Below are 16,688 nucleotides of genomic sequence, written 5' to 3'. Positions count from 1 at the left end.
GAAGGGAAAAGCAATTTACGATGTAGTTATCTCTGTGATGAGAGGAAAAAAGCAACATAGTTTTTAGAATGCATTTCCTTGCTTTGTTTAATTGGAAGCATTCGATAAAGCTGGCGATTCTTTGGGCTGCAGTCACGTGGCTTCTCATACAACGTTCTTTGGGGAGCTTCACTGGACAGCCATGCAGAGTACTGAGAGGGAATAAAGAGAGGACGACTCTGTGGCCTCAGGTAGACTATGGTCCAGGTGTTAACACCACATCTTCATTTTGACCTATATGAGAGGCCCTGGAAGCAACAAAGGAACCACCACCTCACTAACCCTAGGATGATTAAAAAAACTGGGGGGATCTCACCTCCACCACCAGGAAGGGTCAACCTCCTGCCCAGCCCTTGAAAAATCTGTGTTCCTAATCTGCTAACACTCCAAATTATGAGCCATTGTGTATAAAAAGCATGCTCTGCCCCAATTCCTTTTTCAGTCCTTGCTGCAGGATCGGTAAACTGGACGTGTCCCCTACAGAGCCATCTTTCATGAACTCAGGCCTTGTGCGTCTCACACACTTGCCGGGAATAGTCAAAAACTTTCCAAATATTACATTCCGTCAAATCTAAGACAAACCATTATTTTAAGTACCCCTAAGGAAAAACAAAATGCCAATTAAATTAGAACATGCTATTGATTCTAATTTCAGAGATGTAATAATATGAAAACATTTGACATCATTGAAACTATAAACAAATTACACGACTGCATTATTGAACAGGGAGTTCAGGGCCACTCACACGTCCCAGGCCGTGTTATGTGCAGGCACACCACCGTAAGAGGAAAAGAATGTGGTAAACCACGTCAACTTTTCAAACGTTTTACTTACAATGCATACTGTGTATTTAAGCTACAATGTCACACTAGTGTGGGAAACCTTTGTAGGGATCATTTCAACAAATATACTAAGAATATATAGTTCCTATGAAAAGCTATACACTCTACCAGACTTTGAATTCCTGTTATGTGGCATACTCACAATCATCCAGAAGAATATGGAGGGAAAGTGCTGAGCAACAAAAACAGGCGCCACGAGTAATTGAAATACTTGAAAAATATGGCATTTCACCTCAGTGGAAAGGGGCAAATTATTCAAATAATACAGGCTCTCAGGCTAATCACTGGAAAGCAAACAAAAGCAGGTCTGTACCTCACACCATCTGTTGTCAACTGTAGGAACAATCCGTGAATGACATAAATTAACCTAAACAAAATGGATGTCATACATTATGAAAAGGAAGGTATACCTGACATTGTATCAGGTTCCAGAGGTTCTTAGGTCAATGATGGAACAATTCAAGGAAACATACATATCTAATTGTTTCGAGTCGATTTCTAATGCTCAAACTATTTACACCAAAATATACAGAAAAGATAAATCTCTATGTCAACACCTCAAAATAAACGATTTACCTAGTCCACTTCTCAACTGCATAACTCCTACAAAAGTGTAACTTGGTACCTTCAGTTATCACTAACAGAACAACTTAAGTCAACTGGCTTAAAATAAATTTAGTCTTTCACAAGAGCAACAGTCCAGAGGTGGAGCGGCTGCACAGCTGGTTGGCTCAGTGCCTCACTGACATCATCCAGGTCCCAGGTTCTTGTACTCTTTTTGCTCTGCCGTGCTTAAACTATAACTTATGGTGGAAAGACATAAGCAGGCATCACATCCAGACAAGGAAACGTCCAGCAGAAGACTCCACTTCACCCTGCATCATTCCTTGAATCTTTGAGGAAACCTTTTCCAGAAATAACCTGTCTGATATCTCCTTTGTGTATCTGTCTAGAATTGGGTCTTATGACCACTCTAAACCAACTGCTGGCAATGAGAAAGGGATTTTCATTATTGATTGAAACTAATCAGGATCTATCCCCTGTTCTGTGAGAAGGAATGGATACCCGAACTCTGCCAGCAAACAGTAAGGAGCGAGTGACTGGGGTGGTCACTCAACAGTGTCTGCCACGAACCCTTATGAATGTGTCCTTAATTTATTCAGGAACGGGAAGGAGTAGAGCACAATGTTTAAAAACACTATCATATCAGATAAAAATACAGATAAGTCCTAAGTTACACAGTACGTGTGCTCTGCACACTTACACTTACGTAGGCATCCAAATAAAAAATAGATGAAAAAAATTAGATAAAAATAGGAATATTTAAAGTACATTTTTTTAACTGTATAGAGTGCAATTAGTACTACGGCTGTTTCTCACTACTGGAGACTTCTGGCATTAACAATTTAAAATTATCTGCAGTTTTCTATCTACTTTATGCATAGATCTCTATCAGTTGAAAACATTTAAAAATTGGCTTCTTTATGGACTATTTAGCTCATTAACAATGATCTAATACATTTATAAATGCCAGGGAAAAGTACACGAAGCATACTTTATACTTATCAAATATTAATTCAATGACAATGCATATTAAGATACTAACAGGGTGGTGCTATTTAAGATGGATAATCTTAATATATATCTTACAAATTATTCTAATAAGGATACGATGCCCTTTCAAACATGATTCACACTGAACATACAATTCCTGTAATGTAGCATCCTAAAAAGCAAACTAACCAACCAACCCAAAAACTCTCAAAAATGCGAGTCCTACATTCTCAGTAACCACTCAGATGTGAGTTAAATGTCACCATGTTGCTATCTCGATGAGCCATCTGATGATTTTACAGCTTCTATTTACACAGGAGTATGTTTATTCACAAGAGCTATCTTCTGCTTTTGGGTTTTTGGTTCTTTACAAAAAGCCTGATGTTATATCAGAAACATAAAATTTAGTATTAATAATTTCCAAAGGAGTATGTTTTCCACATTCCTTGAATTGAGAGAGTTCCCCTTGGTATGAATTCCCTGATATGTGGAACAGTTTGAATCCACATACATGGTCGAAATATTGATAAATGTTCACTCCTGCACAGTCTGGTATCCATCGAGTCATGTGGTCTTGTTGCCATTGTGACTTCTACCCTGTGAACTTTCAGATTACAAGTCTGACTAATGCACAAAGCCTTGTCCACATTCACCTGTGTGAACCCTCTGACTTACACTGGTAGGAGTTTCTTATTCATTATATTGAAAGGGTTCCCTCTCATAAAATGCAAACAGACATAAAACGAGGCTTGACTTCAGAGAAGCCTTCCCACATCGATTACATTCATATTCCCTCTCCTATGAATTCTCTGATGGCTGTTGAAGGCTGATTTGTGGTAGAATTTTTTCCCACATTCATTACATTCATAGGGCTTCTCTCCTGAATGGGTCCTATAATGTACGGTGAGGTACGACATCCGAGAGAAGGCTTTCCCACATTCGTTACATTCAAAGGGTTTCTCTCCTGAATGAATCCGATGGTGGATAGTGAGATATGACATCTGCGAGAAGAACTTCCCACATTCATAACACTCATAGGCTTTCTCTCCTGTGTGCGTTCTCTGATGTCTATTAAGGGCTGAATTCTGACAGAAGGTTTTCCCACATTCACTACATTCATAGGGTTTCTCTCCTGAATGAATTCTATGATGTATAGTGAGGTATGACATCTGAGAGAAGAATTTCCCACATATATAACATTCATAGGGCTTCTCTCCTTTATGAATTCTCCGATGTCGGCAAAGAGCTGAATTCTGGTAGAAGGTTTTCCCACATTCGTTACATTCATAGGGTTTCACTCCTGAATGAGTTCTGTGATGTATTGTGAGGTATGACAACTGGGAGAACAATTTTCCACATTCATTACATTCATAGGGCTTCTCTCCCGTGTGGACTCTCTGATGTCTCATGAGGGCTGAATTCAGGTAGAAGGTTTTCCCACATTCATTACATTCATAGGGTTTCTCTCCTGAATGAGTTCTGTAATGCACAGTGAGATATGATAACCGAGAGAAGAACTTCCCGCATTCGTTACATTCATAGGGTTTCTCTCCTGTGTGTGTCCTCTGATGGGTAGTCAGAGTAGACTTGCGGCAGAAGCATTTCCCACACTCATTACACTTATAGAGTTTCACACCTGTGTGAATTTTCTGATGGTCGTTAAGTGCTGACTTCTGGGAGAAGGTCTTTCCACAGTCGTGACAAATATAAGGTCTCTCCCCTGAATGTGTTCTCTGGTGTTGTGTGAGGTGTGTCTTCTGGCAAAAGGATTTTCCACAATAACTACATTCATAGGGCTTCTCTCCTGAGTGAGTTCTCTGATGCTGAATGAGGTGTAACTTCTGGTAGAAGGTTTTCCCACATTCGTTACATTCGTAGGGCTTCTCCCCTGTGTGTGTTCTCTGATGTACAGTGAGGGTTCCCTTCTGGCAGAAGGATTTCCCACACTGAGTACATTCATAAGGTTTCTCTCCTGTGTGAGTCCTCTGGTGTATGATAAATTTTGATTTTTTACAGAAGGATTTCCCACATGCACTGCATTCATAGGGTTTCAGCTCCACAGGAGATCTCTGGTGCACACTTAGGTTGGACATTTGGAGAAAGGCTATTTCGGATTCATTCCATTTATAGGGCTTCTCCTCCATTTGATTAACAAAAACTGTATCCTTTGGAAAGGCTTTCTGGCATTCAATATATTCAAAGGGTTTCTCCAAAATATGAATGTTCTGATAAATACTTTCTTCGTTTAGAGTGTAAGCTTCCCCATTTTGATTAAACTCATAAGATTTATCTCCGGGATGAGTTTGCTCAAGCTTAACGTGGAGAAGTGACTTCCCACATGCACTACATTCATCAGGTTTCATTCTTGCATAGCTTCCATCACTACGAATAAACTCTGAAACAGACTTTAAACTCTTTCCACAGGAGTCACATTTATAGGACATTTTTCTTGAAGGAACAGGGTTTGTTTCCACATTAAAAGTCTTACCAGGAACATGACCTCTCTCTTCACTCAGAGTTTTGGTGTTCACGAATTCAGTTTGTCTTGAATGTTTGTCTTCACTTTCCCGGACTCTCTCTATCAGGTCATCGACTTTCCAGACTTCCTCTAAAAAGAGGCAGAATTAACCAAATTTTGTACAACTTCCTACATAAAATATGGAATGTGACTTGTACACGAGCATTTCATTGTGGCATAGATGTTAGCTTCATGGGCAGATGAAAATAATTCCAGGTGTACTTTTTACCTTACTCTGTTGGTTTGGAATAAACACACACACACACACACACACACACACACACACACACACACACACACTCTCTCTCTCTCTCTCTCTCTCTCTCTCCAGTGGTCAGGAAAGGGGGAAGTAAACTGACAAAAACACAAGCACCTCTGATCTTTGCTACTTTGTAAGATTTTGTTCAAAACTGGGTCTAGAGGTAAAATATAAACACGGAGCGATGGTTGGAGGACAAGGGATGCCGGAGGACTGACTGACAAGGTGGATGTGGAAGGACTCACAGCAAATGGGGTGAACCGACAGGGCAACAAGGAGGGTCACAGGACACATCCAAGGGGCTTCTGTTGGAGGCGGCGGGTCAGCACTTTATACCATCTCATTTCATATCGAGTTGGGAGACCGATTATAACCTAAGGTGCTATCACCTTACACTGAGATTTCTGTGGCAGCATTTTGACTAGTCTAGATCCTTCCAAACCACTTTGCCTTTTTTGCAGATTGCATACAGTGGTGCCACATAAACTTACGCCTCAATCTCCTCATGTTGAGAGCAACAGTGCTGCAGCCAGGGCTCCAACTCTCTATAATTCTGTTTTACGTGGAAGGAGAGTCCCAGAAACATGTGTGTCTAATAGGAAGTACAAAACAGACCACAGAGCACGCCATCCTTGCAAGAGTTTCAGATTTCCTAAATATTCTAATGACGTGATTTAGACTCGACTCATTCTGACGATGAAACTATCTGCTCCTGCTTGGACAACGCGGCATGAGCTCTGGCTGGGTGACCCAGGGCAAGGTATGTAACTGCCCTGTGACCCAGCATCATCCACCAGTGAAATGCAGACAGTGGTGCCTATTTTACAGCGTTGTCGTGCAATCTCGCAATTACTATAAAGAGCTGTTCATCCACGCTCGAGAAATTTAGCAATTATTTATCCCATTTTCAATCTCCTGACAATTCCCTTAAACCAGCCTTGTCTCTGACATACCATTGTCACTGAATTCGGAATGTGAACAGCACTTCCCCACTCCTACGTTTCATTTAGTGCACAAACGTTAAAAATCAGACTCCTCGATCTGCTCCTAAAACAGTAACCTTTATTTTTACTTATCTTACAAATTTTTGGATGAACCTGACTATTTTACTTGCTATCATCCCCATCCAATGAAACCATATCAACCTTGTCCACCAAAACCTCCAAGTTCCCTCAGTCCACTGCCAAAATATCAGCAGATAAAATGGGGGGAAAATCTGACAAAAAAAACTCTCCACCACCTAGATTCACAATTATTGCAAACTAAGACTATGCCAGTCTACTAACTTCGGCTCCAGGAAAACCGAGCTACTTGCTGGACGAGGAGGGTCATGTGACACAAACAGCATTAGTCGTGGAGGAGGTGGGTCAGCGCTTCTCTTCACCTCACATCAAGCTGGGAGAGACAGATGACAACCTAAGGCACTCCCGGCCCAGCTGAGACTGCCGTGGTACCAACAACGCCCCAGCTCAACCACAGGTCTCTACTCCTCTTTTCTCCCAGTTTGCTTGACTCCCAGCCTTGATTGACTCAAAACCTCTCTTTCAGGGAGTTTCCATTTAAAAAAACAATACTCTTCAAATCCTCTCTCATTTCAATTAGCTCCATTCCCCCTTAAAGTTGAAAAGAATTACTCTCCATACAATCATTTTAGCACAAAGTGATTCAGCCTTGCATTGGAATGCTAACATTGCATGTGAAATGCGGAGGTTTACACCACTCCATGCCACTCTGTTCTCTTTTCTCGGCCAAAACCCATCTCTTAGGAAGTATGACTACTTCCTATTTCCTTTGAACCGCTGAGTAGAAACCAGAGAAGTTGTTCTTAATCTGAATCATACAGGTATCTTTCGAGTACCCGGAGAACATAAAGGGATGTCACTTAGGCATGCTTGTTTAGAAACAACTGTCTACAGATCATTTCTGAATGGATGGACAAGAGGGTTCTTTCACCTCTAGCTCCTTAGATAATCAAAGAAATAACTAGATATGGTATGTTACGTACTATGGTGAGGGAAGAGAGCATGCCCCTTTCTTTACAGGATTATAATCCAGGGTAAGAAAGAAGCTCAACCAAAAAATATATACCATCAAATTACAGATTACTTGATCAGATCTCACTTTTTTTAAGGTTCTACCATGAGGTGGAGTCGAAGTTGAGAGAAGGAAGAGACTGGAGTGGTGATGAGAGTCAGAAGGAAAACTTCAAGCAGGGGTTGAAAATTCGAGCTCAGTCTGAAATAACGTGTTACCTGGGTGGATAAAGCATGTCCCTACCAAAACGCAAAACTATAGGGATGATAATCACATGATCAGAAGACATTTAGGAGTGTGGACCAAATGGAGTTTACCAAGAGTCTTGAGAAACAATAGAAAATTAATTTTTCCAGGCAAAAGAGGGCCAATATTGTGGTGATTCTTAAAGAACAAGGAATTTAAATGTCCTTTAGGAAGCAACAGGGACTCATTTTGGGCCTCTCCTGTGAGACCAGTGATAGGATCGACTGGGAACTTAAGGCGAACACATCCTCCAAATCCATTAGCCTGAAGGCGCACTGCAGTGCTATCATGGGAAGCACCGGACCAGAGGACAGAGTGGACAGTGTGGCACCGAACAGACAGACAAAACCCCTACACACCTGAGACAGGAGGAGCCCTCTAAAGAACTCTGGAAACAAAGAAACCACCGAAGGTGGAAGCAGATCCTTTAGAGACATTTCTGGAGGATGGGAGGACAAACGGACCACAATTCTCTCTGTACATCATGCTTACTGAGCCTGCTGTATGGGACACTATTCAAGGAGCTGGGAACAGGGCAGTAAATAAGAGAGCCAAGAGGCAAACGAGCACTTGGGGAGAAAGAGACCCAGGACTGTTGTCACCAAACTGAAGAAGGGCTGGACCTCAGGGACAATGACAGCACATGTGCCCACGACAACACAGGTGAATGGAACCACCTGGCTTAGGGGGAGGTTGGGGCTTTGGAATCTGACCTCAAAGAAAGAGACATGAAAGTGAAACTGGGGAGAGAAACAAGTCTGAGGCATTTCACAGCGAAGAAGCAGAGAAAAGGAAGGTAGGAAGAACATAAGAGTCACATAAGTTATTTTTACTAACAGACTGATGATGAGTGCCTGAAAACAAAAAGTGTCTATGATGACAGGTTCCTGAAAATGCCGTCAGAACAAGACCCAAGGCTGAAGAGGCAGTGACTGGATTTGGGTTATGGGTAGAGGCAGGCATGGAAAAGCAATACAAACGTAAGTTTTTGTGGGGAAGGCAGAAGTCTTTGGGGTTGGATTCAGGAGGCTAAGGCAGACAAGCAACTATCTTCAGTCACTCGTAAAGGTTTGGGACCATTAAAAAATTCCCGGGAAAACCCTTCTGAGTTACCGACCCCCTCCCTGCCTCCGCTAACAAACCTGGGCAACTCTGAAGTAGGAATTCTCCTTCCACTATCCATGGCTCTTCTCCTTGCTCCAGCTTGATGATAACTTCCGGTTTGATAATGTGACACCCTGTTAACAGAAATGAAAGAGAACTTGAACCCGGCTGCTGGGCTTCCGGTTCTGTCGTATGAGGAAAGTGCTGCCATATGAGCTACGTAACAGAAGTGCCCATCTGAGCTGTATCAAAATTAGAATCTTTCATGGGGGGGGGGTAAAGACCAAAATGCCCTGCCTGGCGCCCAAAACCGACTACTCACATTTATCCCATCAAAATCAAAGTCAGTCAACTTGCGAGAAATCCCATATATCGTCGCGGCTCAGAAAGCGAGCTCTCCTCACCCAGGGACACGAGATGGCTGTAGTTCTCCAGCATCACATCCCTGTAGGTCGTCTTCTGCTCAGGGTCCAGCTGCTGCCACTCCTCCTGCGTGAAGTCCACGGCCACATCCTTGAATGACACTGGCCCCTGTAATGGCACCGTGATCGGAACTGGGTGACGTGGAGAAGGCACACGGGGACACGAGCTTACCGAGCTCGCTGGTAAAGTTACGAACGCTGCATACCTTTTTTATGTTATAGATTGTGGAAGGAAAACAAACGTATGAGGAATACAGGGCGTGAGTTCATTCAGTGTACATCAAAGAAGAAACCACTGGGCTCGCGCTGCAAGCCAGGGACAATCTTGGCTGTTGGGGATGGTAAGAGCAGCAGACGTAGCCCCCATCCCTGAGAGGCCTGAGGGGCACTCATGCAAACCCAGGATGCACTTTGCGCCTTCACTTTTCTTCCAGAACATTAGCAGTATGGGTTCTCCTCTTACCTCTCTGGCTGGCTCCTCCTCGCCTCCAGGTCATCCTGAAGCTGGATGGCCCCGGGGCTCAGTTTTTGTCCTTCACTCTCTGCTGCCTGCACTCATGGCTTTGATGGTGATCCCATTTGGCCTTATGGCTTTAATTGCCATCTATATGTCAACATTCCCTGAATTTATATCACCAGCCCAGACTTCTCTCCTAGACCCCAGACACATTATGGCCTAGATCTCAAACTCAGCATGGCTGAAACTCAGCTGCTGTTCCTGTCCAAATGTGTTCCGCTCACAGCTTCCAGAAGGAGCCGATCTGCAGTATTAGCCACAATCACCAAAGCGACAAGCAAGCTAATAACCAACACACCTCCCCGGGCCGTATTTTACTGCAAGGTGAGCCTACAGCAGGTCTGCCTGTGGCCCACCACAAGAACTGTCAGTCACAGCTTGGCTCGGTCATCCTGAATTCCCAGCTGGGGCCCTGCGAATTCCCTTTCTGCCCATTCACACATTCCAGGAGAGAAGGAGCACATTCCTAAAGAGGGGCGGATGGCTTACAACACACCTGGATCCGGCCAAAACCACACCTTTAAATGCAGGTCTTTCGGGGGAATTGTCCGACTCACAAATACGCCAGTCATTCTAACTGTTCCACTCAGTATCATTACCTCTAAAATAAAGATAATAACGGCACCTACCCCATAATGCCAGTATTAAATGGGCTGATGCACAGAAAGCACTTACCAGGGTTCTGTGGGCACAAGACGTACCCCTCACTGATACCTACGGTTACTGTTACCTGTCTATCGTGTATCTTATCACTCTTTCCAAATCAGGACAGAAGTTAACCAGAAAACATGGAAGCAAGTTTAAATAACTGACGGAATGCGGCTGTTAAGTTTATGCGATTGCCACAAAGGGTTTATAACACAGTAACAGTATGTTAAAAACAAAAAGGGTCAGAGGATTTCAACAAAACATGGAGGCAGGAGTGCTGTGTGGCAGTGGAGAGGGAACAGCCCACGTCATGCTCAGGGGCCGCTTGAGATGATGACAAACTCCTCACATTGGCTGACAAAATCTAAGATTTTTTTGTGTGGAACGATGGAAGCGTGTAGGACAGGTGCTGTTGGCAAGATGCTCTAAGGTGCCTGGTCACCCGACCCTGTTTTTCTCCCAGGCTCTGGGTGCAGGGGTGTCCAGGGACCAGGCTCTGCTGGCCTGGGAAGGCTGAGGGTGCTCAGGTCGGAGACTGCACAACTGCTGACGGGACACACTGTGGCGGAGCAGTGGTTCCTGCCCAGGGTAAACTGCCCGAGGCCCAGCCTGCGAGGACACCGCCTCAGAGAGCAACAGAGAGTCTTCTAGAAGCTCTGCCCGCACTTCATTCAGGGTCCCACCACCCACGACTATGGCCGCCCTGATGAAGTCATGACCAAATGCAAGAGAGTGAGGAACAGAGCATAAAGTACTCTAAATTTAACGCATACATAGTATAACGCACATCTTATTCCGACTTCTGGCTCTGCATTTGTAATTTCACAAAATGTGCAATTTGTAGGGTTTTTTTAATTGCTTGTAATTTTGCCTTATGAGGAAAAAACAGCACAATAGGAAAAAATTTTAGTTTTTGTTATTTGTAACACATATATCTAAAATCCAAGCCCCGCTGCTGCCTGGAAACAGCATTATCAGTTCCAAAGTGATCCTTTCTTTGGTGATGGGCTCAAGTAGCCCAAGCTCAGTTTCATGCAGAGCGAGAAGAAATGTGCACTGTTCTTCGTCTAGCTTAAAACAAGCAGCTTCACAAGCGTTTTAAACTTTAAGGAGTTTCAGAAAACCTGGATAACAAATTAAGACAACCAATCAGAACCGCATATATTTAGAGATTTTAGGTCAGTTTCAAAAGACAAGGGAGCAATCCATGACGTGTATGTCTTAAACGACCGCTCGGTACGGAGAATATTCCAGAAACAGCTCTGTAATTGCAGAACTCAGAGTGGGGGACATCTTTTCACATGAGCCAGAACGTCGGATGTGAGAGTGAGAATCCGTCTGTGAACGTCTCGATCCACTGCCGTCACACAGCTGGGTTTACGATGGGGGAAGCAGAAGGCCTGCCCCATTACTGAGACTCCTGTCCTGATGGCTAGGAAGGTTAAGGACTGGAATCCCATTAGTAAAAGCTGAGAGAAAGAGGATTCCTCAGAGGACTGTAAATGACAAAGACCCAAGGACTTTAATAAACAGGCTGTGTGTCACGGCTGCCTCCATGTGTCAGACCACTGGGACCCAAACGACAGCCAAAGACAGTGAGAGCCAACTGGGGCCAAAAGACCTCGGCCCAAGATGCCCTCCCCAGCCAACAGAGGCCTCCTGCACATGAGGGAGAGAGAAAGACACGTTCCAACATGCACATCCCCAGAGTCAGGAAGCCAGAGCACCACCCACGTGGCCTGTCCCAGAAGAGCAACTGACACAGTTCTGCAGGGCCAGAAAGGGGAAAACCAAGAACCGAGAGAAATGAGAGAGAAGCACAAGACCACAGCTTCCTCCTACCTCACCCCACCGCCCATCCCTGCAAGGAGCCGCACTCCAGTACGGACCCAAGAGCGTGCTCTCGACCTAGGAAGCTCACCCACACAGGCACGCTCACCTTGAGGAACTGAAAACACGCACAGTATTCAATCTCTCCAAATGAAAATACTGAAGAATTATATGGCGATGCTGGAAACTAAGCTAAAAACACCAATAAACTTGGAAGAAAATGTTTACAAACATGACCCAAACGGGAAAAACATACAAACATTTAAGACTACTCTGTAAGTTAAGAAGAAAAGCACCATGAAAGAAAATAGCGTTGTGCTAGAAAGCCCGGCGGTGGATGTGGACAGGCACCTCACGTGAAAATAGAAACGGGCCAGTGAGAAGAGGCGACATACACATGATTCCAACAGTCTCTGTGTATCACGGCTTCTTAGCAGATGACTCACTTTCCCAACTGAAGGGTTTCAAACTCTCCACAGGACGAAAGCAGGATAGCCCCAGGGGCTCTCCAGTCAGTCTCAGGGTTCACCTCCATTCACATCTCTCCCTGTTCCTGACAGGAGGCCCACAGGCTGGGGAAGCAAAGGTCCTTCCTGGCACTTCGGGAGCTCATCCAGTCCACCTTGGCTGCTCTGAGCACCTTCACCACCCCTGGCAACTCCCCAGAGCCTCATCATCGCAGAGCCGTCACAAACCGCCTCATCCACGGACACCTCTCCCTTCGCTGAGCGACTGAGCCCCAACCTCGGACGGAACACCTCCAACCAGACGGTGCTCCGGCATCACTGCGAGTCTCCCACGGACGGACCAGGAGGAGCCCCCGCCTCGCTCAGAAGCACCTCCTCCAGGGAGAACGGAAGCTCCTGGAGGGAAAGAACTGCCTCGTAGAATCACGTCCAAAACTTGAAGCCACAGGACGCCAATGTCTAAGATGAGACAAAATCCTTGGGGACGGGAAGGGTCACAAAAGCAAAGAGCCACGCGAGTAGGATGCTCGGCCGGGAATTCTCAGGGGGCAGAGCAGAAAGCCTCCACAAGCAGGACGACAGATGCTCCAATCGCTCTCAGCTGAGGAGCACGGGGGACGACATCAACTCCCCAAGGGAGAAATGACACCCACGGTTTAAGAAAGGAGATGATGCCTCAGACACGAGAGGGAAAACTCCAGTCCTCCCAGCGAGCTGAGCTGTGTGCAGATGGGCAGGACGGAGCTGGGCCCCAAAGCTCTGCTCTCTCCTCAAACCCCTCATCTCCTCCTCCCCGAGCTGATGGGCTGCTTCCCTGAGGAAGAGAAGCCATCGGGGGACACCACGTGTCCTGCCCCACCTCCAACGTGACCCTGCCGTCCTGTCCCCTCTAACTCAGGATCTCTCCAATAACCCTCCCCTCCCCACACGGATGAAGCAACTACTTTCATTCTAACTGGATCACTCCCATTCCCACTAAAACAAAACAAACTAGGAAATCCCCTCTTCACCTCAACTCCTATGCCAATTACTGGCCAATTTCTCTTTTCCCCAGGAGGGCAAAATTTCTCAAAAAAGTGAGCGACAGGCCAAACCCAGTTCTTCCAGCCCCCTCCCCTAAGCCTCTGCCATCAGGATTTTACCCCACAAATCCATGCAAACCAGCCATCATCACGCGACAGCCCCCCCAAGTGCTAAGTTCAGCAGCTAACTCTCAGTCTTCATGGAACTTGAGTATTGACAGCACTTGACATAGCTTGCCACTCCATTGGCTTCTCCACCTTCACTCTCCTGGTTCCCCCTCTTCCCGGCAGCCCCTGCTCAGTTCCTCCTTCTCCCAGACTCTTCAGTGGGAGAGCCCTGGGCTCATTCGCCCTGTGGCTCATGGACCCAGCAGTCAACGCACAACCTGCTCCACTCCCGGCCCAGGCTCGTCTCCTGAACCTGTCACCCGCCTGCCTTCCTGACGTCACCACGTGCACGTCACAGTGACAGCTCAAATTTAGAATGTCTGGAACGTCACTCTGGCCTTTTCTCACATCTGCTTTTCCCACAATCTCCCCATCTCAGGGGAGCGGCAGCCTCGTTTGTCTAGTCACTCAGGGAGCCTCTAAAGTGCCTTCCACACAGAGGCAAGTCACGTGATTAACATTTGAGAAGAAACACTCAATGCAGAACCACACGTGAGCCAGTGGGGGAAAGCAGCAGTACAGAGCGAAGTTTCTGTCACAGGCCACGGTGAAGAAATACACGACTTGAAGGGCAGCAGGGAGGCAAGCAAGGGATAAAGACCACGTAGAAAATATCAGCAAACCTGAGCAATCGAAAGGGGTAACAGTGGAGAGAGAAGGAGTTTAGAATGAATCCCTTTTTTCTGGACAGGGTTACAGGGTGGACGATGGAACAATGACCCGATAGGCACAAGAGGAGAAGGCACAGGTGGGGGGCTGCAAATTATTATTTCCGGATCTATTCACTTGAGGCGTCCTGTGGTCCTCGCAGGAGAAGTGTCAGAGCTGGCGAGTAAGCACGGGAGGGGGAGGCCAGACAGGTGTGAGAGTTGCAAGCCAAGGGTGGAAAAAGACACGAGGAGGGCAGAGGATCAGCCAGGAAGAGAGCAAGGAGAGGTTTGTCACAGAACCAAGCGACGAGCCTGTGCATGCGGGAAAGGCAGCACAGGCTCCAAGGCAACGACTGGCAAGTCTCTGCCAGGTGTCTGTTACATCACAGGTGACCTTTACCAAAACCAGTCCAGGGGAGGCCGGGGCAGAACCCAGACCGTGGGCTGCAGGACAAGACATGAAAGGCAATCAGGAATCCGCCTGAGACATCACTGCACGGGCCACTGTGCAACCCAAACAGAGAAACACCAGGGAGACAATCTGAAGGGCAAGAAGGCCATTGCTCTGGATACCATGCCCGGATTGAGCAGGGAAAATGTCTCTATGAGACAACAACGTTCTAATCCCCAGGAAAGTCACACGCACAGAGAGCTCCCTGGACGGCGCGCCCTCGGCTTACAGAAGGCACGAGCAGGAGACCAATAGCAATGGGTGAGGGCTGTCACTTAGGAAGGCTGGCCACACGGAGCGAGCCTGTCCAAGAAATCTGGAAAACGCACAAGGACACAAAAGCGTCTCGGCAGATCACCGTGAGTCAGTAGCGGGAGGCACGTGTCGCTGTCTGCAGTGAGCGTCAGGGACAGCAGGCGCACTTTCACTCTGGCTGCAAGAGCTTGGAAGAATCGCGCTGTCTGCACGAGTGACCATGATAAACGCTCGCTGCTGATATGCTGCGCTGTGTCCTCTCTCACCGGATCTTTGACCTGGTCCTCCTTTCCCACTTTGAACTCTGAACTCTTCATCTCCTAAGGTGTGCAATAAACAAAGCAGGGAAGAAAGACACAAACAGAACAACTCACCAGAGGTGTATTCATTTTCTGCTGCTCTTGGAAAAACGTGGAGGACTGTGAAAGTGGAGGCAGACCTGGGAAGGAAAACGCAGGCAATGAAGTCATGGGCCATCTGGCCTGTCCAGGAAGCACTCTCCTGCCTCAGACCTCAGCCAGAAAGTTTCATGAAAGACACCTACTAGAGACTGTCCCTTTAAACCTTCAGAAGCGACCAGAATGATGAGCAGGGAGCCCTCACCTGTCAGTGTGAACTCCACCTGACCATGTGGTCACTGAAAGGACGCATCTCTCATTAGAAAGTAAACGTCAAATCGGATTGGAATAACCCTCCGTCGTTAAATAGAAGGTAAAAAGGGATTCTGTTATCGTCATCGATCTTCTTACTAACTCTTGTAACTACTTGTGAGCACAAGATCGACAGAATGCTCTGAATAAAGAGACACACTCAAGCAAGGCTCAGCCTTTAAATTATTTCTACCAACTTGAGCCTGTTGCTCAGAAGGACCTTTTAAGAAATTCACTTTGATTTAAAAATAATACAGAGGACAGAGCACTTGGGACGGGAGTTTGAGTCCTGTTTGCAATCGCACCTACAGATCCGCTGACCCTGGACAAGTCACCTCACTTCTCAGGCACAACCTCCTCCTCTGTCAACCGAGGTGCAGGACAGAACCCGACAGACTGATCCTGCTCTGCAGTCTGTGATCCCACAAGGAGAGAACCGAGGCGGGATCAGCATCACTGAGATCAGAGAACAAAGGTGCTCATGGAGGTTGATAGAGACACGCTTGGAATAAAAACAGAGGCTAAGAGGAGCAGAAAGGGGCGTTGGACATGGAGGGAGGAGTGGACACGGCGCGTCCGCAGCCGAGGCCGTGGCCCTCCAGCCCCAGGAAACCTTGACCTCGCGAGGCCCCGCGCAGCGCCCACCCCGCGCAGCCACGCTGCCCCCGGGAGGCCTCCACCTCCCCGTCGCACACGCTCGCGCCCTCCGCCCGGGCCCGGCCCCCAGCCCCGCTCACTGCAGCGGGGAGACCCACGGCCGCCTCGAGGCCCGCACGCCCGCCACCTACCCCGCCGGGACTCGCTCATCCGCCCCAGCCGCCGAGGCCCCGGGCCGGGGGCTGCTCCTCCGGCGCCTTCTCTCCCGGGCCCCCTCCTCTCCGCCTCCCAAGGCCGCTGCCCCCCCAGGAGCCGGCTCCGGGCCTACGGGACACACTCACTTCGGGCCACCGTCCCTCCCGGGCCCAGATCGGGCTCCCGGGGACGCCCCGGCCCACGAGCCTCGCCCGGGCC

At 47.1% G+C, this 16,688-nt stretch overlaps 1 protein-coding gene across 3 annotated transcripts; it reads right to left on the bottom strand.

The window, feature by feature from the left end:
- ZNF12 (zinc finger protein 12) lies at window positions 1-16,634 on the bottom strand. 3 transcript variants are annotated; one of them, XM_023655213.2, is made up of 5 exons: window positions 16,466-16,634; window positions 15,402-15,466; window positions 9,002-9,128; window positions 8,636-8,731; window positions 1-191 (listed from the first exon to the last, which is right to left on the bottom strand). In XM_023655213.2, the coding sequence occupies exons 1-5, from the start codon at window positions 16,482-16,484 to the stop codon at window positions 169-171; spliced, it is 330 nt and encodes a 109-aa protein (XP_023510981.1). In that variant the 5' UTR covers window positions 16,485-16,634; the 3' UTR covers window positions 1-168. The 3 variants fall into 3 exon arrangements, with proteins under 3 accessions (XP_023510981.1, XP_023510979.1, XP_070087496.1); XM_023655211.2 differs by lacking the exon at window positions 1-191 and adding an exon at window positions 661-5,044 and having other exon boundaries at window positions 16,466-16,632; XM_070231395.1 differs by lacking the exons at window positions 1-191; window positions 16,466-16,634 and adding exons at window positions 661-5,044; window positions 15,983-16,090.
- Between the last annotated feature and the right edge of the window lie 54 nt (window positions 16,635-16,688).

This window comes from Equus caballus, chromosome 13 (assembly GCF_041296265.1).
Source record: "Equus caballus isolate H_3958 breed thoroughbred chromosome 13, TB-T2T, whole genome shotgun sequence".
In the NCBI taxonomy this organism is placed as follows: Eukaryota; Metazoa; Chordata; class Mammalia; order Perissodactyla; family Equidae; genus Equus; species Equus caballus.
This window is presented reverse-complemented; position numbering and strand designations above follow the sequence as displayed.